This window comes from Carcharodon carcharias, chromosome 13 (genome assembly GCF_017639515.1).
Source record: "Carcharodon carcharias isolate sCarCar2 chromosome 13, sCarCar2.pri, whole genome shotgun sequence".
NCBI classification, from domain to species: Eukaryota; Metazoa; Chordata; class Chondrichthyes; order Lamniformes; family Lamnidae; genus Carcharodon; species Carcharodon carcharias.
In genome coordinates, this window is record NC_054479.1 from 31,253,511 (window position 1) to 31,280,291 (window position 26,781).

Here is a 26,781-nt window from a genome sequence, read left to right on the forward strand (position 1 = left end):
TGTTGAACTGAAATATACAAACCAGGAAGGTACCAGGTTTGTTCCCTAATATGTAACTCTTGTATCTGTCATAGAACATAATTTATAACATCTGCACTCAACTCTAATATGTCATTTCAAAGTAATTCTTTATTCCACATCGTGTTTTCTGAAGCAGAGACATTAACCATCTCAAACTCTTTTCGAACTTGTAAAACTGCAATTTAAACCTCTGACATGTTCAAAATTCAACGAGGGCAAACAAACAGGTACAAAACGGGACAACAAATGGAACTTAAGACCACAGGGAATGGTTGAGCTGAAGAGTACAGATAGAATGAAGGAGAGGCAAGATAAACGTATGAGGGAAGAGAGAGTAGCTGGTAGAGTTGGATGAGGAAGGATGGGAGGAGGTTCAAATGGAGGATAAACATCAGCATAGACTGTTTGGGCTCAATAATCTGTTTCCGTGCTATAAAGTCTGTGCAATTCTTTGACTGTAAAGCAGTACTCCAAACGTTTTCCCAATATGAACGCATTTTAATCCTCAGACTTTGTGCAACCCAAGAATGAAAATTGGAGTGGGAGGTGGTGGAGGGTTGTTGACTGGGTGATGGTGGATTAGAGAGTTGTTCAGCAGGGTGGTTCTTTGCTGCCTGGGGAACTGTGGTTTAGAACTGCTGGCTCTGTCTGCCCTGAAAAAAGCAAAGACTGATCTTCCTACAGGCTGTAATTGTGGCAGCAATCGGGCCTCAGAACAGTTAATTAAGCCACGCCCGCTAATAAGAAAAAAAGATTAAAGGGGCCTTGTAGCTATCATAGCCCAGTCCGAGTTCCACAGCCACCATTGCCTTAGAGCTCGGGAACCCAGAATTTTGTCCTGTGACCCCACTGCGACTCTCAGTTTGGCAATCCCTGCCGTAAAGTCATCTTTTTTTGTGTTAATTGAAATGTGTCCTTTTCAGCTGTAAATCAGACAGAGCAATTTTGTTTTCTTGCTTTGTTTAGGCTTTTAACTTTGTAGCAGTGGAGCTTGGGGAATTGGGCATTTGGTTCACTTTCGTTTTGCAGAATTCCATGTCCTGACGTATCCACTAAGCAAATGAATAAACAGTGCTGTGTAAACATTACGTCCAAGTGTAAACATCTAAAGGAGTTTGAAAATTGTAAGCTGCTTGATGTGGAATACAATTTTTGTTGTCGTGTTAGAAACTGCATAATCCACTTGCCTTTCGGGGCTGTGGTAGGACATCTAATCCTGTATGTTTCTCTTCGAGTTCAGATTTTCTGAACTTGCATCTCCCTCACCGCAACTTCACTCCAGAAACAATGATTACCTCACCTATGCTCTGGTGGCTATGGGGTAATTTTTAATACATTACCTTGCAAGGTGAACTTATTTTTCAAAACACATTAGACTGCTCCACATATGTTCCAGTGGAAGTGTTTCTTAATTAGTTATGGCAGTGGAATTACTAATATCACTATCCTAACATCAGGGATACACCAAGCAAAATATTTTATCTGTAAAACAAAAAGTACCCTCTTGTGGGATCAGCAATAAAGAATATTGCCCATTTAAATTAATTTTAAAATAAACCTCTATAAAATATTTAACTGTTATAAAATCCATTCAACTTAATATCACATAGAATTGCTTTCTGGAGTGAACAGACTGGCAGAGTAGCTTTTAAACACCGTACTTTCGCATCTGGTCCTGGTGTTTGTTAGAATACAATTAATTTAATAATGATCCAAAGTGAATTTGGTTCATAAAGGATGCAAGCACAAATTAACAATTTCCTAAGCAATAGGCATTCTTCTGAGGTTAGGGTTAAGAGGCAACTCTTTGGGAAGGATACTAATGCCACGGAGAGGAGACAGAGGAGATCTTTCAGAATTATACCAGGAATGAGGGACTTCAGTTATGTGGAGTGACCAGAAAAACTGGATTTTTTATTCTTGGATCAGAGAAAGTTAAGGGCAGCTTTTATGGTAATATTCAAAATTCTGAAAAGTTTTAGTGCAGTAAATAAGGAGACACTGCTTCCATTATTACATGGGTCGGTATCTGGAGGACACAGATTTAAAGTAATTTCAAAAGAACCAGAGGGGAATTGAGTTTTTTTTTCCACCCACAGTGAGTTATTATAAGCTGGATTGTATTGCCTGAAAGGCTGATGGAAGTGATTCAATAATAAATTTCAAAAGGATAGCAGGATTATAGCTCTATGGGGAAACAATGAAGGAGTTGGGCAGCTCTTTCAAGAAGCTGGTACAGTATGATGGATCGAATAGCCTCCTGCACCGTATGATTCTAGATGTTTGGGGCACTGAAAAGTTTACTTTATTTTAAAAGTAATTTAAAGAATCTTTGAATTCTTTCTACCCTCACCCCAATTTTAATGCTATTTCTATCTTCCTCAAACTAGGTTCCAGACCCTTTACTTCTGTTCCCTTGATACTTCCCCCACTTGGGTAAAACTGAGTTTGGGAACTTTATGTGGGAAATTACAGTAGAGAATTTGTGTCCATTACATTGAGAGACATTGCTCTGGAGCAAATCTCAGGGTGTTGTTAACTAACAAAGTTAAATGTATGAACTTTGTGTTGTTTTTAGTGATGATCATGTTTTTAATATGTGAACTGTATTTCACACTGCCGTCCATAGCAAACAACAATGAATACCAATGAACCCAGAGTTAAAAAGTCTATTATTTTAGTTAAAATTAATGAATTAGAAAAGGAAGAACAAGAAAGCAAATAAACAACCGATTATAAGAGTCAGTTAAACCTTCTGGTCCATAATTTGTGGTAAGAATAAGACTGAGGTGATCACCGGTCACTAATAATGGAGTGAATCAGACAGCAGCTTCCGGCATCTGCACATGTGCAGTTAAACATGGAAATCACAAGCCACTGTTGGACTTGCCCTAGCCCTCCCAAAGCTTTAATGCCAAATCTCAGCATAGCAAATCATGTGCACGGTGTAAAGTTGTAGCCCTTGCCCACTAGATACCCACTAAACACATCAGGAAAAACTGGGCCTTTTCTGTTCAGGTTTGTGAATCTTTAGCCATGATAAGACTTAATTACTACCTCTCTGTCACTGAACACTTACTTCTACAGGTGTGGAGACTCATTCCTTCAGATTGTAACCACATAGCTATTTTAAATCACTTTTTTTTTTGCTTTTCTTTCTGTCTCTTCATCGTGCTCTTAATCACATCTTTCCCTATTTTTAGCTTTCTATGGGTGATTTTATGTCAAATTAAGATTGAATTAAGTTTGCTCATTTACACTTCCTGGTTTAGACTATGGGTGAATCTGATTGGTTGAAGAGTCAGGTTGTTGCTTGCTCTACTCACACAGGTCCAAGACCCCTGTACAGGGTCTTACACTGAAATGGATTGTCACACAAAGGCCCACGAAAGGTCTATGGGCAGCTGCAAGCGTAATGAATGGTGAGTGCAGTCCATTTGCCACTTTCTGCAAAATCCAGGCAGATATCGACAGCCAGAAGCATTGTTCGCTAGATGGCCCCGTCATACTTACCGATCACTGGGTTGTTCGGAGTGCTGACAGTTGACGTTTCAAATCTCAAGAATGAAAGTGTTTGGAACTTTTATGATTTTTGTTAAGTAAGAAGAACACCTGCGTTTTGCTTACAGGTGAAAAACAAATGAATTACAGACTACAACAGAGATAAATTTAATTGAAGTCTCATCTTTCCAGCTGAACAGTGTACAGACACAATTCCAAATTGAGGATTTTTAAAAGAGAAATTGATTTCCAGCATTAAGCAACTTCAAAGAATGGATTTGAAGAGTGAAATTTGCCCGGATGTTCATATTTTCTTGCCTCAAACAGCATTCTATTCAGACAGACTTCCTTGCTGAACGTGTAACAGATTGATTGTAAAATGTTGACTGTATTGACTCAACTGTCACATTAAAAACTGCATATCTTTAATTCAGCCACAGTTGCACAGAGTTTTTATGACAATTGGTTTAACACAATTGCCATTTTGAGATTGATCTGCAGGGTATACCTGCATGTATAATGCATGAAAAACTGTATACTTTAGAATCAGATCAAATAAACTAGTAGCGCAGCCTTAAAAGGGTACTAAATCTAAATGAAGAAGTCAATTATTTGATTGCATTTTTCACTTTGTGTCTAATTGCTCAGACTTGTTTTTTCTCATTCCTTTTATCTATACTCCTCAGGAGAAAAAATATATCAGCTGCCTTTTAAAGAAAAACCATAAGCACTCTGGTGAAAACAGTTTAAATTCAAGTGAAAGCAATAGTGACACTGCAATACAGTTTGTCTTCTTTTGAATGTCTCTTTAGTTGTCCCACCATTTGGACTATTGCAGACCGGTAACATTTTAGACAACTAATCCAAAATACAGTGACATAAAACACCATATTTGGGACACTGCATCAGAGGATAAATCAAGCTGCAGGTCATAACTCTTACACAATGCAAACAGAAATATACTGTATTTAGTGGCCAAGTGCAGAGAAAGACTACAAAGGCTAGACAAAGATCAGCCTTCATGTTTTCTTTTTACAAATACAAAAGGTAAGATGAACACAAGGATAAAAAGGGTCAGCTGAATATGATCAAGTGCATTACCATAGCCTTGAGCTAAACAGGATTTAAAATTTGGTACAAGACAAAATCAAGTGCTACAGGAAATCCTGAAGAGCCAAAAGCCACATCAACCTTCTGTAATGAGATAAGATTACACCAACGCCATCACATCAACTACATCTTAAAAGGCGGAAAGAAACTTCAAAATGTGGACAAAAATCAAGACTGATTTGAAGAGGCCAGCTGTGCTGTAGTAATGGGAGATGCTCACACAGAGAACAATGTGCTGTTGCTGAACACCAGATATGACAATTCAGGAAGTAGAATTTCTTCTTCAAAACCAGAGATTTTATCAGCTGCCTCTTTTACTTTTTCCGATTTGATTCATAGTTCCATAGTTAGAAAAAACAAAATGAAAACTCCAAAATTATTTGTTTTTGTCAGGCAAAGTTCTGTTCATTAGGCTTTTGGTATTCTTCAGAACACCACAGGTGAATGACTAATGGGGGTGAAGAGTTAATCACGTACCATGCTATATCTTGTTCAAGAAAGGCTATTGCAGAAGTTTCTACAACATATACAATTGCACATAACACCCTGTGTTACAAATGTTTGAAAACACATGACCAATAACTAAGTACATAGTTCATGGTGTTGAGGTTCCTATTTTTAGAGTCTTCTTGACTATATCAGAGTCCACTTCTGGTAATATGAATTAGTTGTCTTGAAGACAAAATTAAGAAAACAATTTCTATCCATAAGCTAGCAAATTTGGTCAGCCTTCTGGATCATAGTGCTGTTTAATGGCTTTAGACTATTGTCAATAATCTCTTCCTGTGGCAAACTACAGGACTTCAAGTGTGCGTTTAGTGGCACAAAATCAATGTTTGTTATTTTCATTCTGTAGCTAATGGCAAGTAGGAAAATTGCTACAGCAAAGAGTTTTCAACCAGTCCTTAATATAAGACTTGTACAAATAAATATTTTTTCTAAAAGTTGTTTGAATTTTTTGTTTAAAATAGTGGTCAATATTTTTTCCTCAGATGCTAAATGCGATTCTGGAAGTTTAATTGAAGAGTAAATTCATAAAATTCAAAGTCACCTGCAAAAATTACTGCAGTTTTGGCTTTGCCAAGTCTCAATTTAAATTAAACATTTAAAATTCTTCCTACTCTTGAAGAGTTCAGAGTTGCATCCTATGGTTTTTATTAATTAATAAAGTCTCAGCTCATAATAAAACTTTTCATTAGAATTCCCAGTCTGTAGGTTCTTCCCGATTGGCTGCTCTTTCAAGTCGATGAATTATGTTGTTCAGATTTGCCATCTTTGCATTCCGTCTCTGGATACTTTTATTTAGCTTTGTGTTTGACTGTAAAGCAACTACATCAGTGCCAGGAATCAAGCACTGCCCCTTTGAAATGGCAGGCACTGATGGAGAGATAGGAGCAGAAGAGGACGGGACTGGAGAAACTGGCATTAAGCCTGGAGAAGAGGCTGCAGAAGGAGAATTCAGAGTCACCTCCAGATTACCACATGCGGGTTCAGAGATTGCTTTGAAACTGTTAGGGATTAGGCCATTGGTTTCTGTATCTTTTGGCACAGAAACATTCTCATTAGACTTTGGCGAGATGTCCGGAGACATGAGGTCCGAGGAGTTAGTGTGCAATTTGTCATAATTAGACGAACCAATGATCAAGCACTGAGGATTCTGGATATGCAGCACTGTAGTAGTCTTTAATGGATGTGCCTCATGATTGCAGCCTGCCCCTACTCTGTCTCGTTTTACAGTGCCAGGGAAGTGTACAGATGAAGCAGCACTTCCTATGTCATTTTGACTGCAACAGCTATCACAATGGTCATCATCCTCTTCTTCACAATGATCACTGAATTCCTGTTTAATCTCCCTGTTCGCCTCCCCATGTTCTACCATAGGAGTTGGCCGTTTGCCCTTCCCTTCAGTAAAAATGGTTTTCTTGTCTTCTGGCTCAGAGTCAGAACTCTGTGATCGACCAACACTTAGTGAATGATTGTGGGTTGTGTACCCTCGATAGCTGGTTGGCTCCTGGTCTGTATCATTCTCCTGGAGATCTTCAACAAGTGTTTCCCTTCGAACACGTGACCTGCAGAAGTGAAAATATCTGTGAATTGGGCAGCATTAGTTACAGGCTCATTAAATAAACTAGTGAGACAATCTGAAGATTAAAACAGAGGAAAAAATCAATTTGTGACTAGTTTGTAATATTCTGTACTAAACGTACTAGATGTCTCAACCACTTTAGAAGCAGTAACTTCTTTATTAGAAACACCTCAACGTTATTCAGTGAAACATTTTTGCAAATTTCGTGGGATCCATTTTATTCTTCACTACGATTATATGGTGTAACTGTCTCCTCAGTGTTATTAGACAGTAATATGTCACAATGATGGTTAGTACAATGTGGAATATTAATCGCTAATTTCATCGGCTGATGTAATGCCTTGGATTGTTTTTAAAAAAGAAGAAACAGCTGGAACTGCAAAAACACTGTTTAAAAATGGCTGCAGAAGTCACCTGATTTGCAAATTGGCCAAGTTTCTAGCAGCTTCTGAAAGTGGGTTACCAAGGGGCATGTCTAGGCTGTTACCTAATGGACTTCATGCCTGCCATTGTCTGAACTCTGCAAAATATAAGGACAACTGCCTCCAGAAACTGCCAGGAATAAACAAGGACTAACAAAACTCATTTTGGAGAGAGGGTGCTAAGGACCACTTAGCTGTTTTGATGGCATCTTGATAGCTTTGACAATGGGAGATCAAAGCTCATTTGTTAAAAGAATTTCCTTCCATTGTGTGCCAATAGCAGCTGTCACATGATCAGAACCCCACCTGTGAAAAGCTATGATTACAAGCTTGTCTATTTGTTACAGCAGAAGAGGTGTCTGCAGAGCGCACTGATAATGTCCAGAAGACTGCAGATGTAACATCAGCTCTCTCTGCTCTTCTCATGATCAGACCCTATCTCTGTTGTATTCCAAAATGTATCACAGAGATAGAGAATTTTAATCAAAAGAAACTTCAAGTGCCATAGCATCCACTTTGAAAACATATGGAAGATAGTTTAAAAAAAGACTGCCTCCAGAAGAACCAGCTTACATCGACTGCAACACCTCCTGGAATTTCAAGACCACCAGAAGAACGTTGGGACGTATATATTTTTAAAAACGGGTTTTAACTCTCATCACTCCCACCTTGTCCACCCTGCAGCTTGTTCTGTTTTGCATGTTAGAGAGCGTGGGCTGGATTTTGCTGTTGGCGAGCAGGGGGTGGGGCCTGCTCACTGAATGCAAAATGACACGAGATGACATCGGGGGGGAACCCCCAACATCATCCCACCCCATTTAAATTTTCAGGAAGGTGGGGGCACAGCCAAATCAGCTGTCCGCCCGCCGACCTGTCAATGGCCAATTGAGGCCATCGACAGGATAATTAAAACAATTAAAGGCCCTGCCCGTCCAACCTTAAGGCTGGCGGGCAGGCCAGGAGCCCCAGCGGGAACTAGAAAAAACATGAAACCTCATCTAGCGGCGGGAAGAGGTTTCATGTCAGGTTTAAAAAAGTTTATTAAAGTTTCAGTGAAATTTATTAACATGTCCCATCTCGTGTGACACTGTCACATGAGGGGGACATGTTAAGGATTTTATTATTTTTCTATTTTTCATGTTTATACAGCTGTCAGTGATCGCCCTGAGGCAGCACTTAGCCTCAGGGAGATGTGCGCTCTTTCGTACACATGCGTGAAAGAGCGCACTCTCGCATTTGGGGAATCCCCTGCCCACCCACACAGGAAGTGCATAGCGCTTCCCAGCACACGTCACGCTGGGTGGGCCTTAATTGGCCCGCCCACTTAAAATGGCGGTGGGGCCCGCTTCTCCAGCGGGGATCGACTCTGCGCCCGCCGGAGATTGGATTGGGCCCGCCCGCCTGTCCAACGGGCAGAAAATTCTGCCCGGTGTATGTGTATGTGTATCACGGGATTCTGGGCGGGCTCTTAGCTTTTTAATAAGTCTTATACCTTTACCTGAATGAGTTTTTAAACAATAAAGCTAAATCCTTGTTAGCTCAAGAGATCTGGCTGGCTTATTTCTTCATATAGCTTTACATACAGTTAAGTACATACCGAATTGTAAAATCACAACTTTAAAAAAGATCAAACTCTGTTATAACCAACCTCAACAGTGGAAAAGAGGAATATATTCACTCCTCCAGACTTGGTTGTAACAATACTCATGCCAAGAATTTGCAGTGGGAGTCACGAGTCCCTAGGCACAGTTCTGCCTTGAGAAGTTGGGAATTTCATTTTCTGCTTGATGCTCCATGGCTCCTTCCATTTCTGAGCATCTTTTTTGATGAGTCGAGAGTTTTTGTGATAGTTGGAATTAGCATGGGATTCAGTACTCTGTACATTTCGGATGATTTCAGTACAGCGTGGACTGGATTTTCAAAGTAAATTGCGGGTCCCAACCCCACACCTTAGCTGCCTTGCTCTTGCAACATTATTTTTAAGTGCAACTGGCCTAATTGGTCAGGAGGCAAGCTCGGCGTCCAAGCAGTGGTGCCGAGCACCTCCAGAGAGAGGCAGGAGTTGCTGGCCTGGCACCAGCGGCCAGGGCAGACAGCAGCCAGACTGGGGACTGCAGCTGCCTTACTGATTAGAACAGGCAGCTCATCAGATGGCCAGGAGGTCAAACATGGTGGAAAGTGCCCATGGAAGACAAGGTAAGGAGCAGCTCTCATGTCAGTGCTTTTTGGCTTCACACAGCTGAATAAATATCAACTACAAAGAAACTTACTTGTGCCTTCAGCAAACCTGGCAGCAGTGCATTAGCGTGTACAAGATCATTTGGGCTCGTCTGAAAAAACATTGCAAATTGCAGTGTCCGACAGACAGGACGTTTAAGGACCTTAAAGGAGCTAGTATTTGGCAACGACCATGTTTCCCAGCACCCTCCACCCCTCCCAAACGCAAAGCACCAGCCCTTTGAAAACTGCAAAGTGTCCTGGAGGCATCGGGATCCTGAGATGAATTCTGGAATGTGATTTTGAAATCTTGCCTGCACCAGGTCCCAATCCTGCATCCCTTGAAAATCAAGCCCCATGTATCTGTTGGAAGGTTAGCAGATGGAATTTGACTGGATACAATGTAATTGAATTTGATTATCAAATATATTTTTGCACTGTTCTACTTTACCCTTCAGAAATTGACAACTGTTTAGGTCAAAGATTTCTAAGACCCATTATGCGCACACATTTGAAGTTTCACATTGAACTTGAACTATTAACATTTTACAATACAATACGCAATTCACTTTTTAAAGATGGTTCATCAGTCAAAATTAGAGACTCTTTTTACATTGGCCTTCAAATACAACCAGAGAATTTTTCAGATTTGTGAATATAAAATTCATTCTGCAAAAGCTTCAATTAAAGCACATTTAAATTCTGATCACACATTCACCTGAAGATCAGAACATGGCACAAGCTTCAAAGGCAACAATAACATTTTTGCCCATCGTGCAGTGTTACAAGTTACGTATCTTACATCATATAGGGATATTTGTGTCTCCAGAATATTAGGAGATATATTCGCATTCTCAAGTGAATCTTCCAGAGTTTGTGGCACTAGCGAGGTTTTTTTTGTGTGGAGGTTGTACATTTTGGGAAACTAGGAAAGTGCTGCTCACAATTTTCTGTCTATTAATTTTCCTGGACGCCGGGTGCCTATACTATCTAAAGGTGAGAAGCAGACTGATCAGACTCATCAGTACTACAAGCATGGAAATTCGCCCCAATTAAAAGTTCTATTCAAATGCAATGGGGTTCATTTTGGCAAATTTACTGCAATGGAGAGTGGGGTACACAATGGCTGGATTGTAGGTTAAGAATAACAATGAGGCTAACAACGCTCACCATTATATCAGACAGTAATCTCTGGTATCCGTACATGCACGGTTAGATGCAAAAATCCAGAAGTAGCTGCCAGAGATCTCCTGCTCCTTCACAGGGTGTGCTTTAACAGAGCTGGTGATAGCCTCGCCACTGAAACGATTGCAAGGATAGCAAGAGCATGTACTTGCCCATTAGTTCCCCAAACGGTTGCAAAAGTCAGGGCTGGCAAATTCAGGAGTAAGTGAGCTTTTAATGGCACAATAAGTGATAATTATCAATGACCGATCCCTCTGGCCGTGAAGAATTCATTTTAAATGTGTGCAGTATCATTCCCTCAAAAGCAAATTAGTGTTATAATTTTAAAAACAATCTTGATTTTACTTTCTCTGTCATTCCCTCATCTCCCTTGACCTGAATCTCCAATTCTAATCTTTATTTCAATTTCAATTTCATATACGACTCAAATGAAATTTACATTTCCTGGTTTCTGAGTGTTTCGTAGGATTACACAGCATACAAACAGGCCATTTGGCCAAGCAGTTCGTGCTGGCATTTATGTTCCACTTGAGTCTCCTCACATCTTTCCTCATCTAAATCCACCATCACAGACATCTAAAGTACTCCCTTCTCCCTCAAATGCGTGTCTAGCTTCCTCTTAAATGCATCTATACTGTTTGCTTCAGCTACCCTCCAAGGTAGCGAGCTCCACATTCTCGCCACTAAAGGACGTTTTCTTCAATATTCCCTACTGCATTTCTCGATGATTATCATATATTGATATGCTTTTCCCCACAAGAGGAAACATTCTCTCTGTATCCGCTCTATCAAAACCGCTCCCTGTTTTAAAGGCCTCCATTAGGTTTCAGTGAGGATTTTCCAATGAGATTGGCTGAAGGGCTTTGCTGCTTCTTCCCCCGATTCTGGTTTGAAACAGACTCCAAAGAAGAACAAGTCTGAAGCTGGTGAAAACATTCTGGGCAGCTGCCAATGACGTGAACAGTGATTGCCATTCCAAGTCCACTGACTGCAAAATCCAGGTAGAGAATGTTTCATACCCTTCCCAACTCACCTTTCCTCTTTTTAATGCGAATGACATCTTGCACTGTGGTTCTGGGGCCTTTAGCCCTTTTTAAAACTGAGAAACCAAGGTATTTCTCTTCAGGGGTAATAGCGCTCTTCCTTGACCTACGCATGGTTGTGTAAGTCAGTATATTTATTTGAATTTGGTGTTTGATCTTACGGAACTCTTTCCCTTACATTGCACAGTATTGCCTGCCCAGCATCCCAACCACGCCCCATCTGACCCGAGGAGATCAACAGTTCACTTCAGAGCTGCATTTTCCCATCCGCATTTTCTTTCTGGATCCGTAATTCAAAGTTAAACCAGATTACTATTAGAGGCAGGTAAACGACACAGTGCGAGAACATGCCCAAGAGCCACAAGTGATATTTATTGCACATATGCACAAGGGCAGTATTAAAAAAAAAAGCCCTTGGATCTCTCAAGCCAAGATTAAACATTTTAGCTGATAAACAAAATAAAAATCTGAGGAAGTTTGGTCATAATTTGCAAACCTTTTCAAAGATATAAAAACAGATCATGTAAATTTGTTAAAAGCCCTTAATGTTGCTGTACTAACCTGTAGTTATGGAACCAATTGATAACTGTGTTCGTCTTACGGTTCAGTTGAGAGGCCAGGGTCTCGATGGTTTGCTGGGAAGGGTATGGCTCTAATTGATAGGCTTTCTTTAGGGCCTCTTTCTCCTCAGGAGCAAGCACCACCCTGGGCTTTTTAACCTGGTAGTGGTGGAATACTTGGTGTTGAATGCCAGGACTGGCTGATTCTGACTGGGTGCTGGGAGAATCGCTATCAGATCCACCATTTATTAATCCATATCTGCGCTTCAGATACGCTGAGGAAAAGTAAACACAAAACAATTAGTGCAATTTCCGTTCAGCCCCCTTCCCTAGCATTCACTTCCTCCTCCTTCCTGATTGCTTCCGGTCTTGATTATCTCCTCCACGATTGGTTCCCTCAACGTCCCCTTGCTGACCACTGCCCATATCATCATTTGTGATGCTGTGATCTAAAATCCAATAGTGATTTGCTGTCGATCAATCAGTCTGTGGGCGTCCAGTAAATGTGCACAGCTCACTCAATATTCAGGTGGTCCCCAGGCTTAGTCATTTTGGTGCGGCCACTATTCTGGGTCATGCTGCTTTACAATAAGGTGGCGTTAGGCCAGGAGGTGGATATTTTAATGGTAGGGCCACTGATTTGCATAGATGGAAAATATAAAAGCTTGTTTTTATTGAACATTATTCCGGGACTTAACAGTATTCTGTGGTTCAGCTGGAAAAGGTGGGAGGAGGGAGTGGGGTTAGGTGCTTGGTGCAAAAATTAGTAAGATGGAATGGTGTGTTTATTTTCATGTGTTCATGGGATGCGAGTGTCGCTGGCAAGGCCAGTATTTATTGCTCATCCCTAGTTGCCCTCGAGAAGACGGTGGCGAGTCACCACCTTGAACTGCAGCAGTCCATGAGGTGTAGGTACACCCACAGTGCTGTTAGGAAGGGTGTTCCAAGATTTTGACCCAGCGACAGTGAAGGGACGGCGATATAGTTTCAGATCAGGATGGTGAGTGGATTGGAGGGGAACTTGTAGATGGTGGTGTTCTCATGTACCTGCTGCCCTGGTCCTTCTAGAAAGTAGAGGTCATGGGTTTGGAAGGTGCTGTCGAAGGAGCCTTGGTGAATTATTGTAATGCATCTTATATATGGTATACACTGCCGCCACTGTGCGCCAATGATGGAGCAAGTGAACGTTTAAGGTGGTGGATGGGGTGCCAATCAAGCAGGCTGCTTTGTCCTGGATGATGTCAAGCTTGTTGAGTGTTGTCGGAGCTGCATTCATTCAGGCAAGAGGAGAATATTTCATCACACTCCTGACTTGTGCCTTATAGATGGTAGAAGGACTCTGGGAGTCAGGAGATGATTTACTCTCCACAAAATACCCAGCCTCTTGCGCTGCCCTTGTAGCCACAGTATTTATGTGGCTGGTCCAGTCAACTTTCTGTTCAATGGCAATCCCCCAGGATGTCAATGGTGCAGGATTTGGCAATAGTAATGCTATTGGGTGTCATGGGGAGGTGGTTAGATTCTCTTATTGGATTCGGTTATTGTTAGGCATTTGTGTGGCGTGAATGTTACTGATTTATCAGCGCAAGCCTGAGTGTATTCCAGGTCTTGCTGCATTAAGGCACTGATTCCTTTGTTATCTGAGTTATGAGTGGAACAAAACACAGTAGAATCATCAGTGAACATTCCTACTTCTGCCCTTATGATGCAGGGAAGATTACTGATAAAACAGCTGAAGATGGTTAGACCTAGGACACGACCCTGAGGGACTCCTGCAGTGACATCCTGGGGTTGAGATGATTGGCCTCCAAAAACACAACTGTCTTCCTTTCTGCTAGGTAAAGCTCCAGCCAGTGGAGAGATTGCCCCAGATTCCCATTGTCTTCAATTTTGCGAGGGTTCCTTCATGGCAGACATGGTCAAATGTTGCCTTGATGTCAAAGGCAGTCCCTCTCAACTAACCTCTGGAATTCAACTCTTTTGTCCATGGTTGGATCAAGGCTGTAATGAGGTCTGAAGCTGAGTGGTCCTAGTGGAACCCAAACTGAGCACCAATGACCAGGTTACTGGAGAGTAAGTACTGCTTGATAACACTGTCAATTATACCTTCCATAACTTTGCTAATGATTGAGAATAGACTGATGGGGTGGTAATTGGTCCTGCTTTTTATGAACAGGACATACCATTGTTGGGTAGATGCTAGCATTACAGCTGTATAGGAACAGCTTGGCTAGAAGCACAGCCAGTTCTGGAGCAAAAGACTTCAGTCTTTAGTACAGCCGTGATGTAATCAGGGCCCATTTCTCATCCCATTTCTCTCCCTCCCCCCACATTCTTTCACTTTCCCATCTCCCTCAAAATTGTTTTTCTGGCATGATCTCTGGCTCTTTCTCGTCAATCCCCTTGAGCTCCCATATCCCTCTTCTTTTCCTCACCTGTCTCTAGTCTCTAGTCAAATCCTACCCCCCATCTCTCTCAGTTAGGACACAAAAGAATTAGTAAGAACTTGGGAATGGCTGAAGAAGTAGGCAAGTAGCATCAGGCAGAATGGGAAATCATGATCTAAAGATCTATAACAGTGAAGAATAACAGTCTTAAATCATGGCATGAGGAACAGAGTGGGGCACAGAGTGAGAGTGAAGACTAAGTGACAAGACCATGAAGAAAGGTTAGGTTTGATCAGCAGGTAGGTTTTGGTTGGGCAGATGGATGGTGAAGAGGGGGTTGCTGGTGAGTGGGGAAAGACAGAAAAGGCATTTTCACTTCACTAACAAGCTAACACTAACATCATCTTAATCTGGAGCGAGGAAGAATAAGTGCTACCATTACAGCATTATCTAGATTTCAATGAACTGGGGGATGGTGCAGAAGGCACTAACCTAAGGTGATTAGTAAAAGAACCAGAGATAACATGAGGAAAACCTTTTTTATGCAGTGAGTGGTTAGGGTCTGGAATGCCCTGCTTGAGAGTGCGGTAGAGGCAGATTCAATTGTGGCTTTTGAAAGGGAATTGAATAACTATCTGAAGAGAAAAGATTTTCAGGGCTCTGAGAAAAACGCAGAGGAATGGGACTAGCCAAGTAGCTCTCACAGAGAACTGGTGGAGACACAATGGGCTGAATGGCCTTTTTCTGTGCTGTAACTCTTCTATGATTCTATTCAATAAAAGCATTATCAATTCATTTTATGCACACAAACCCTGGAAAATTTGCCCCCGCATTGCTCATGGTGAATCAAATTTTATAATGGTGCCAGGGAGAGGGGTATAGAGGTGGTGGAGGAGTACACCTTTCCAGAAAAGAAGTTTGCGAGATGCTGTCTGACCCTTACAGACAGGGATTCCTGCCAGGAATTTACAAGTCTTTCTTTCTACTGGATAAATGTAGATAGATAAATAAGTAGCCCAACCACTGACACTGTCCGCACTTATCAGAGGGAGTTGCTTATATCAGGAAAATGGCACTAACCATTTGCCATGATCATAATTATCACTTAAAATGTATTCAGCCCACCAGATAGCTGGAGCAGTTCAATCCCATATACTTACCAATGTTGCAAAGTGTCAGCCTTGGTTGAGTTGGTAGCACTCTCACCTGAGTCATAAGATTCTGGGTTCAAGTCCCACCCCAGGGCTTGAGCATGAAAATCAAGGCTGACACTCCAATAGTGAGTACCTCAGTACTGAGGGAGTGTTACACTGTCGAAAGTGCTCTCTTTCAGATGAAACATGAAACCAAGGCCCCATCTGCCTGCTGGGCTGGATGTAAAAGATACCATGGCACTATTTTGAAAAGGAGCAGAGGAGTTATCCCTGGTGTCCTCTCAATCAACGTTACAAAAAACAGATTATCTTGTCGGATTACCACATTGCTGTTTGCATTGTATGCACATTGGCTGCTGCGTTTCCTACATTACAACAGTGACTGCACATCAGAAGTACTTAATATTGGCTGTAAAGAGTTTTGAGATGTCTAGTGGCCATCAAAAGCACCATATAAATGCAAGTATCTCCTATTTTTCAAACTTCCTGTTTTTTCCTATACCACAGCAATGCAGCCCTTTTTAAGTGATCTAAAGTGACACTAAGAGATGGGTATTTACATTGAATTACGATTGATAGAAGTACTGAAGCCTGGGGCTGCCTTTGCTTAACACTGTGCTAGATAGAAAATAGGAATGGGTGGAAACCACAGCTTTGTGTTATGCAGCCCAGTTTTGCCTGTAAAAGTAATAAAACCCTTGTGGGAATCACAGATACCACTGTCCTAGATCTGGCAGTGGGACTCTGCTGTACTGTTATTGCAGTTTAATCATTTAAAAAGCCCAGTATGCAAAGCTCAACCAACAGTTACACTCCAAATCCTCTGGTGGGTGTCTGGGACTAAAGTTTCTTGTTACATCCTATAATGGTTTTATTGTCCACTGTTGACAGATGATGAATCAGGTTAACACCAATGCACTTGCTACAATTGTACCATAGTTATTTGAAATGATAGCTTCATTAATTATGGGGAGGGGATCTTTACTATCCATCTGCCTAAGGTCTGGGACTCTAATCTGAGCCAAAAACCAATAACACATAAAACTTTGGTTGACTCTTTTCTTATTCACATCATTCATTATTTATCAAATATCCAACATTTAGCATATTTACATAAAAACCATTGGTAAAATACTTTTAGTTGAAGAGCTTTATTCAGAATCGGCATGCTCAGTAAATAGCTAACCTCGAATTCAATCATGCATGTACTTTAGATATAACAGACTACGCTGGGAGCTGCAGCAGCCTTGTTTTAGTATCTTCGACTAATAGTCATGGGTCTGGAAATTTCCAAAATCAAAGCTCAGGCTTCTTGCATTGACGCAGGCCCCTGAGAAACAAGGTAGTTGGGAGACATGTCCAACACTGAAAATGTGAGTAAGTTTAATAATTTCTTAAAAGTTTCCAAGGACTTTTTAATGTTACAAACATTGTTTTCAGTACCAAATTTTTTTAAGCTAGTGAGAGTCCAAGATTGCTTGTCACTTGCTGAATGGTATGTTTTCTAACTGTTCAATTCTGATTTATTGCACTTTACTGAATATGAAATTTGAGTCTAATTTAACATGAGTTGTGATGGACAAGTGATGTGCAAGGTTTCTGTACAGACAAAGATATACAATCTGTTTCACTGAGATATTAACCACATCTAATATAAATTACATTTGCTCTGTGAGGGAGCCAGTTTCATTGAAAACTGGTAAGTAGCTGTAATAAACATTTTCAAGGATAAGGGTGTCAAAATCTCTGCCAAAAATTGCTGTTATTTTATATTGAGTATGTGACCCTGAGATTGGGCAATTTGGCATCCGGCTTTCTGTAAATCATGCAAAATGTCTTTGAGATATATTAAGCACAGGAGGAAAGGAAGAGAGGATGAGAGAAGGAAAGAAAGGAAGAAATGTAATGTAATTTCAAATTTTCTTTAAGAAGCACCAGATTTTTTTTCATTGTGTTGTTGACAGAAAAGTTCATTGCTAATCACATTCATCTGCAAGACGCAGGGGGTCATTTTCAATTTACCACTGGAGAAGAAAACAACTGTGGTGGGTCGGGTATTTGTTATAGACACCACACCATTTTCCCATCCACTGAAATCAGTTATACACTCTAGTAGTTAAGTTGAAAATTAGCCCCAAATATTCTAACTTCCAACAGCTATGAGACAGAGGCAAAGTGAAAGGCAGAGAGATTTTGACAGCCCTGGGAGGCGGAAGAGAGCAGTAGCGCGATTAAGCTGGCACCGCAGAACCTAATGCCCTGTTTAAGTGAACATCCTGGTTTCCATCCTTGAGATTGGCAGTCAGGCATCTTCCAGATATAAAAACAAAAATAGCTGGAAAAACTCAGCAGGGCTGACAGCATCTGCGGAGAGTAACACAGTTAACGTTTCGAGTCCGTATGAATCTTCATTAGAACTAAGGAGAAATAGAAATGAGATGAAATATAAACTGGTTGAGGGGGGGTGGGACAGGTAGAGCTGGATACAGGGCCAGTGATAGGTGGAGGCAAAGAGGAATATCAAATCCCTCTCCCTCACCATTAGCACATTCCTTAGATAATACCACCACCGTCAACACCCCTTTGTCCTTTTGTGTATGACATCTTTGGCAATCTCTTCTTTGCCTCCACCTATCACTGGCCCTCTATTCAGCTCTACCTGTCCCACCGCCCCCACCCCCCCACAACCAGCTAATATTTCACCTCATTTCTATTTCTCTTTAGATCTGCTGAAGAGTCATTCAGAGTCAAAATGTTAACTGTGTTCTTCTCCACAGATGCTGTCAGACTTGTTGAGTTTTTCCAGCAATTTTTGTTTTTGTTTCAGATTTCCAGCATCTGCAGTATTTTGCTTTTATCTTCCAAATATATGTGGGATGCCATTAGTCCATGTAAATTGGGGTCCTATATTGATAACAAGGTTGCATTTTGAATCCTAACAGATAGGGAGGGAGAGAAATTAGAGAGGGAGAGGGAGGAGGGGGAGGTTAGAAAAGGTGAGAGGATGGAGGGATAGGGACGGCAAGGGAGGGACGATTAGAGAGGACGAGGGAGAGAGAATTAGAGAGGGCGAGGGAGGGAGGTTCAGAGAGGGCGAGGGAGGGAAGATCAGAGAGGGCGAGGGAGGGAAGATCAGAGAGGGCGAGGGAGGGAAGATCAGAGAGGGCAAGGGAGGGAAGATCAGAGAGGGCAAGGGAGGGAAGATTGATGAGGGAGGGAGGATGGGAGGGGGAGGGAGGATCAGAGAGGGAGGGGGAGAGGGGATCAGAGAGGGCGAGAGGGAGGGGGGGTCAGAGAGGGTGAGGGGGGTCAGAGAGGGCGAGGGGGATTAGGGAGGGATGAGAGGGGGATTAGAGAGGGACGAGAGGGGGTTTATGGAAGGGACGAGAGGGGGTTTATGGAAGGGACGAGAGGGGGATTAGAGGGGGCAAATGAGGGATCAGAGAGAGATGAGAAGACATGGAGAGACTAGAGACGAGAGGGAGTAGAGATAAAGAGATGAGAGAGAGAGAGGGGGAGGGAGCCTAGAGAGGGAGAGAGACTAGAGAGAGAGAGACTAGAGAGAGAGAGAGTGTGAGACAGACGGAGACAGAGACTTCATTCAAATCTCAGAAAAACCAAATGAACTTTGAAGCCAGCAAATTACTCATCCATCCTTGGGTGATAGTTAGAAAAACCAACTGCTAATTCCTTCCATCTGCGAGAAAAAGCTCCTAATTGCTAACACCTGTGTGACACAAAGAAGAAATGGGCTTTTCATTCTATTTTGATTAAATTGAAAAAACAAATAAATCGAACATAAAACAAACAAAGCCTATTAGTGGGAAGTGGGTAGGAAAGGGAAGTGGTAGGCCAAATTTTTCCTGCATCCTCATCTCAAGTATAGCCTTCAGTCCTTGGAATCTCCTTTCTTTACCACAGCATGTCAAGTCTCGCAAAAGAAAAGACAGAAAAGAGGACTCAGAGAGAAGTCAAAAGAGTTGAAAGAGGTAGGATAAATAGAAGGGAAAGGAAGAGAGGAGATAAGAAACACAGGAAGAGGAGCAACACACAGAATATTAGTTAAGAGAGCAACCATATTCTCCAGGACCTTGCGCAATGCCATGGGAAAACAAGTTCTGTAAAATAAATCCCAATATCCTGCAGTTCAAATCACATGGTGAAAGACTGATTTAGCCCCAAACATATTCTTTGATCAGAGAAGGCTGCTGACCATAAGATATCCACCAAAAACAGAACTTACTAAATGTGGAATTCATTGACTAAAACAGCAGCTAAACATATAAAAATACGCCTCCTTTTGTTAATATTCTCCCTTCCCTTCTTCTCCATGAGACATTGATTTTTTATTGGGTGCTGGATGGTGCCAGTCAGCATCCAGAATGGAGGCACTGGAGAGCAGTCAGGTGCTGGAATTCTGGTTGATTTTCCTCTCTGTGACACAGATAGACTTGCACTCACATAGCATCTTTCATGGCCATTGGACGTCTCAAAGCACTTTACAGCCAATGACTTTTGAAAACGTAATCACTTTTGTAATGCAAGAAATGTGGAAGCCAATTTGCGCACAGCAAACTCCCGCAGAGCAATATGATAATGACAAGATATTCCAGTGATAAACATGTCCAGGACAGTGGGGGTACCTCTCCTGCCCTTCTTCGAAATAATGCCATGGGGTCTTTTACATCTACCTGTGAGGGCAGATGGGGCCTCTCCCTAAAACAGAGCCAATTCTAATTTCTCTGCAGCCCCCAGCCAGCACAACACAAAGTGGAGGTTCAATTTGGGACAAAACTTCAGTGGAGTTGGTCTTTCTGCTATCATTGCCCAATGCCTATGTTTGTTCCCTTTATGTGGCTTATTGATTTGCTTTTTTTCCAGGTTTGATCATACAGAAGATGCAATTCATATCTAGAAAATAAATTTCTAGCTACAAATCTCAAAACCACCAGTTCCCCCCACTCAGACAAAAAAAGCCCAACTAAAATTAAAAGTGCTTAGGTGCATAAAAATAACAGCTACCAGAAGCAGTGAGAATCTCCATGAACAGACTTCTTAGTCCTGGGGAAATCAAGGGCAGGGCAAAAAAAAAATGTCAGGACTTTGAAGGGGCTTTTGGATCCCAGGCAACCAGAAACAATGGTTTCAACCTCAATCCAGAACAGACTGAAAGGACAGAGGTGAGATGCTCACTCAACTGTTTGCATATGTGTTCCTTTGCTGAGAGGAATAAACTGAAGTAAAACCTACCAATTTCTTCCACCAGCTGATATGGGAAATCCACAATGCAACAAGTTTGTTAACTGCTAAAGTGGAGCCTTGCAGAGACATGTGGGGGAGGAGATGTTGTAGAGCCTTTACTGATTGACAAATCAAGATAAGCTGAATGGCCTGACTTATTGCACTGCAATGTGGCATCGTTGTACATCTGCAGTAAAGACTAGGAATGGGAATGCATTACCAGATGTGCATTTTGGAAAGTCCATGTGAACCCAAGTAATTAGGATCGGGCCGAAAAGCTACATGGGAAAAAGAATACATCTGAATCAGCTCTTTGATTCCGTTCAGAGCTGATTCTAGTTACACAATGTATTTAGAAATAAAGAAATTAAAAGTAGTCTTGAGATTTAACTCACCAATTTGTGCACAAAGTCAAATTTAGTTTTTGGAGTTTATTTACCTTTTTTTTCTATTTTCTTCATGTCTCTCAATTTCTCCACATTGAAAGGATCATTTAACCACAGTTGCATGCGGACAAATGGTTCTCTCCCCTTCAGGCTAAGCTTGTGCCAGGGTTTAGGCCGAGAAAGTAAATCTGAGACAGAGCCTTGGGTCAGTCCTAAAATGCTCTCTCCAAACAGTCTTTGGCCTTTAGGAAAAACACACAGGACAGCCAGCTTTAAATAACATTTCTAAAGAGAATTAAAGATCAATGCAATATAATATTAACGGTTACACTGCCATTCTCAAAAAGGCATAACATACTAAAAACACCCTGGATATAAATTTTAAAAATATCCGATTTCCAATTACATTGCTCATGCTAAGTTGGAGGATACACTGTTTAATGCAGGCAAAAGCATTGCATTGTGTAATACAAGGCCTTTGGTTCATTGGAGATATTAAAGATATCAAGACAAATGGGGACAGTGCGGAAAAAATGGCATTGAGGTGGAAGATCAGCCATAATCTGAATGAATGGCGGAGCAAGCTCGAGGGGCCAAATGGCCCACTCCTGCTCCTTTGTCTCTAATTACTGAGGCATAAGATCATTTAGAGAGCAGTTTCTGCTGTTAGGGAGCTGAACCATCAGGTTTTATTTCTATTTATTTTATATATATATATATATTACATAAAATGTTTTAAAAGTATGACAGAAACTTCTATGTAGAATGCAAAGTGTCTGAAAATGTGATGGGGGTGCCAGAAAATATATTCTATACCGGCAAATCTCACATGGTGCTGCTCGCTACACTGTTTTATAACAAGAGGGGCATTTATTAGAAGAGTGGTGGGGAGAGTGTCACAAGAGGTCTGTGCAATAGTTGCCCCATGACATTGTTAATGGAGGGTCAGAGGTTATGCTGGGTGCAAGGACAATGCTGCTGTGTGGCAGTGAGGCTCTGTACACATCTTCACTGAAAAGTGGTAAGAATTCCCCTCTGAGAAACTGCAGTCTTTGTTTCTTACTGGCTCCTGGAAAATAAATAAAACCACTTCCCTTAGCAGATGCAGGTGGATAAACAAATACCACAGCACATAAGTAAAGCTCTGCATGCAATGCAGAGGAACTCTTTAACGCCCATCTGTTTATAGTATGGGCTTTTATAGCGAGCATTAAGAAATAGTTAACATCAAGAAAAGATTGAACTAATTTGCATTTTACCTTCTTGACCAAATACCTGTGGCACAGTGCTTAGTCTTACTAAGCAGCTCTGAGTTGACTGTGTTTAAAGCTCAGATCTTTTATCCACCATTTCCCTTCCAATATAACTTTATTGTTAATAAATGTAGCTGCTGTAATTCAAAGTGAAAAGTTTCATTTGGAACATGTAACATAAAACACGATAAGTACCCCCTTGAATTTTCTTTTAAGCAGGCAAGTTATCTCAGTAAAACTTGGAGCTCATAATTTATACAAAAAACAAGTTTCTAAAAATCTCAATGCTTTTCCATCACTGTAGGGAGTTATGGAGGGGACAGAGATTACAAACAGCAATATAAGCCACTTGCACCTCCATCAATTTGTTCTGCTGTATTCGCTGCTCCCAATGCAGTCTCGTCTACACTGGAGAGGCTAAACGCAGACTGGGTGACCACTTTGCGGAACACCTTCAGTCTGTCCGCAAGTATGACCCAGACCTCCCTGTCGCTTGCCATTTCAACACTCCACCCTGCTCTCATGCCCACATGTCCGTCCTTGGCCTTCTGCAATGTCCCAATGAAACCCAACGCAAACTGGAGGAACAGCACCTCATCTTCCAGTTGGGCACTTTACAGCCTTCCAGATTTAACGTTGAGTTCAACAACTTCAGACCATGAGCTCTCTCCTCCATCCTCACCCCTTTTTTGTCCCTTTTTTCAATATTAATTTTAATTTTAATTTTCTTCATTTTTAAATTGTTTTTAATCCACTTATTTATTTTTGTTTTTATTCACTGTTTATCCTATTTTCAATCTTTTTTCCCACCACTGTCCCCTCCTGGACCATCTGTCACTTGTTCATGTTGTTCTTTCCAGAGTGTTTACCCTTGTCCTGCTATTATCACATTCTACTTTCTGACCTTAATGCCACCGTCAGCACCTCCTTAAGCCAGTACCACTATCATTAACACTCCCTTTGTCCATGACATCTCTGGCAATCTCTCCTTTGCCTTCACCTATCGCTGGCCTTCTATCCAGCTTCACCTGCTGCACCCCCCCTAAACAGTATAAATTTCATCCCATTTTTACTTCTCTTTAGCTCTGAAGAGTCATACGGACTCAAAACGCTAACTGTTTTTTTTTCTCCACAGATGCTGTTAAACCTGCTGAGATTTTCCAGCATTTTCTGTTTTTTGTTTCAGATTTCCAGCATCTGCAGTATTTTGCTTTTACAAACAGCAATCCTTGACACGCTATGCAATTGTCCAGACTTGCTGCAAACCATAAACATTTCTAGAAGCCACAGGTACAGTCCTTTGATAAAAGGTTGCTGCATACATGTTTAGTCAATTCCTTGTTCCTATGACTTATTTTGTCACAAAACTTATTTGCAACAGCAAACGTTCATTTTAATGGAAAATGTGTTAAAGGGATCAAAAAATATTTTACGCATTTTGCACAATTTGATTTATTAATTTTATCAGTGGCTGTAGAGTGACCTTTATTAATTCATTTTCAACTTCCAATTGGCAATTTTCATTCCTTGCTAATTGGTATGTTCCCTACTAGTGGATAAAAGACCTGAGCTTTAAACACAATTTAATCAGAGCTGCTTAGTAAGACTAAGCACTGTGCCACCGGTATTTGGTCAAAAGGGAAAACTGCAAATTAGTTCAATCTTTTTTTGACATTACTTATTTCTTGATGCTCGCTATAAAAGCCTGTACTATAAACAGATGAGCATTAAAGATTTTCCCTGTAGTGCACACAAAGCTTTATTTATGTGGCTATGGATTCCCAAGACAAAAGCTGGGCCCGAATAGATATAACAATGGCACAAAGGTGTATTTGTAAAATGATGGGATGATCATGACGTGATATGCATCATGTACTAACAGTCGCCTGTAATGCTCCACATCAAGATACATTGTCTTATAATAATAGGGATATCAACAAAAGTGAGAATAAGTGTGACAGGAAGTAAATTAGACTCTTACGGGAAATGTGCAAGGTTCACAAGACTTTTATTGTACTCATATGCATATACTTATAAATAATTGATTTTCCTCAATGTAACTCAAATTATTTTTCAAATGAAAATTGTATCCACAAAACAGAAATTACACACAATTTGGACAATAGCAGCTCTTCCTGCTTGAAAGTCAAATGGGCAGATAAAATTATGGTTCCATGAAACTTTCTGAAATTAGATAAACAATGCTCAGTGTTACTATTGAATTAGATTCTGTCATCCAAGAATTATACTGAAAAATTTTAGTCATAGAAAGTTTCTCTCAGTTATAAAAGGTAATGAGGGTGGGTTACATTCTCTACAATTGTCTCTGATCAATGAGAGATGGAATTGGTCTGGTCTATTCCCAAATCAAAGATATTTTTACCTTACCCACTCCCACGAGTGGAGATCTAATGGAGAGCAGACTGAGATCAACATAATTTGTTTTTTGTTCAATTTTTTGTGCAGCTTTTAGTAAAGAAAGAACTTGCATTTATGACACACCTTTTACAACCTCAGGATGTTCTAAAGTGCTTTACAGCCAATGAAGCATTTTTGAACTATGGTTACTGTTGTAATGGAAGGAAAATGCAGCAGCCAATTTGTTTGCGAAATCTCACATACAACAATTAGAAAATGGCCAGATAATCTATTTTGGCCATGTTTATTGAAGGATATGGCACTCGGTTTAATGTCAAATAGAATCATAGAACAGTACAGCACAGACTAAGGCCACCTGACCCATCAAGTCTGTGACAGCTCTTATGAAGAGCGATCTAGTTAGTCCCACTCCTCAACTCTATCCTTACATCCCTACAATGTTTTCTCCTTCAAATATTTATCTTTTTGAGGGCTACTACTGAACCTGTATCCATCACCCTATCTGGCAGTGCATTCCAAATTCTAATCACTCGTTGAGCAAAACATATTTTCCTCATACCGTCCCTAGTTCTTTTGTCAATTACCTTAAAATCTGTGCCCTCTCGTTATTGACCTTTCAGTCACTAGAACCAGTTTTTCTTTATTCCATCTAAATCTTTCAAGATTTTAAATACCTCTATCAGATCTCTCTGCTCTAAGGAGAACAACCCTAGCATCTCCAGATACCCATTTAACCATAAATCCTCATTCCCTGAACCATTCTAGTAACTCCCTTCTGTGCCTTTCCAAAGCTTTCATGTCTTTCCTATAGCACAGTACCAGAAATGGATACAATATTCCTGCTGAAAGACGGTACCTCTAACAGTGCGGTATCCACTCTGTCCTGAAGTGTCAGTTTAGGTTATGGCTCAAATCTCTGGAGTGAGGCTGGAAGCCATGAGCTTCTGACTCAGATAGAATGCAACCACTGAGCCAAGTCCAATATAACTTATATCATTCCCAAGCTGCGTCCTCAGACTGAACTGTGCTTCCTAGCTTGAATAAGTTGTGCCAGTGATCATTTTGCACTGAATTTCTGAATCCAATTTATGAACATAAATAAACCATTCATAACAGGAGCAGCCTATTTTTCAATTCCCCCAACACCAACCCATCCGCCAATTCTTATTGATTCCAAACTTTTTCCCTCTGAATCCTTGCTCTGCTTTAAGCTTTAGTAGTAAACTTTCATGGGAACTTCAAGTACTTTTGACGTCAAGGTTTACTATATGATTAACTTTCCACACTCCACACTTGCACTTTCTTATTTCCTCAAAGTAGTAAAGAGGGTTGGTTTAGAAGAATGAAAATACTTTTATTTCAGTATTTCAGAATATAAAAAATACCTTTTTCAATAAACTGGCATAATGCATATGACAACTTGCCATACTTTATATGTTACAAAAATGCAATTTTACAGACAAGCTATATTGAAAATACGTTATTGGGAAATATACAATACCTAAGTTGTTGTCTGTTAATACTTCTTTAACCTTCTTAGTGATGGCATAAGTGTCCAACTCAGAGGATATGGCTACCATTTCCTGTATGCCTGTAGGTGATTGGCCATTGGACAGGCTCTTACCACTCAGTGAGTGAGAGGCTGATTGGCTCTCAGGTTGCTGGTTCTCTTTCGTGCTTTCCAGAGCTGCACTAACTGGTTCCTGCTGGCTCTTCTCACAGTCAGTGGGACTGGGCGGAGGTGAAGGTGAATACCTGGCCTGAACCGTTTTATTTGCTGTTTCAATTAAGTCAGAGAAAATGAAGAGTTATGTAAAACAAATCAATCTTTACAAA

At 40.8% G+C, this 26,781-nt stretch overlaps 1 protein-coding gene across 1 annotated transcript in view; it reads right to left on the minus strand.

Moving 5' to 3' along the window:
• Positions 1–3,674: 3,674 nt before the first annotated feature.
• cux2b (cut-like homeobox 2b) overlaps positions 3,675–26,781 on the minus strand; it is a 463,358-nt gene continuing 440,251 nt past the window's right edge. The window contains 4 exon segments of the mRNA XM_041203041.1: positions 3,675–6,701; positions 12,147–12,420; positions 21,367–21,555; positions 26,447–26,722. Of these exon segments, the coding sequence (XP_041058975.1) occupies positions 5,828–6,701; positions 12,147–12,420; positions 21,367–21,555; positions 26,447–26,722 (1,613 nt within the window). The 3' untranslated portion in view covers positions 3,675–5,827.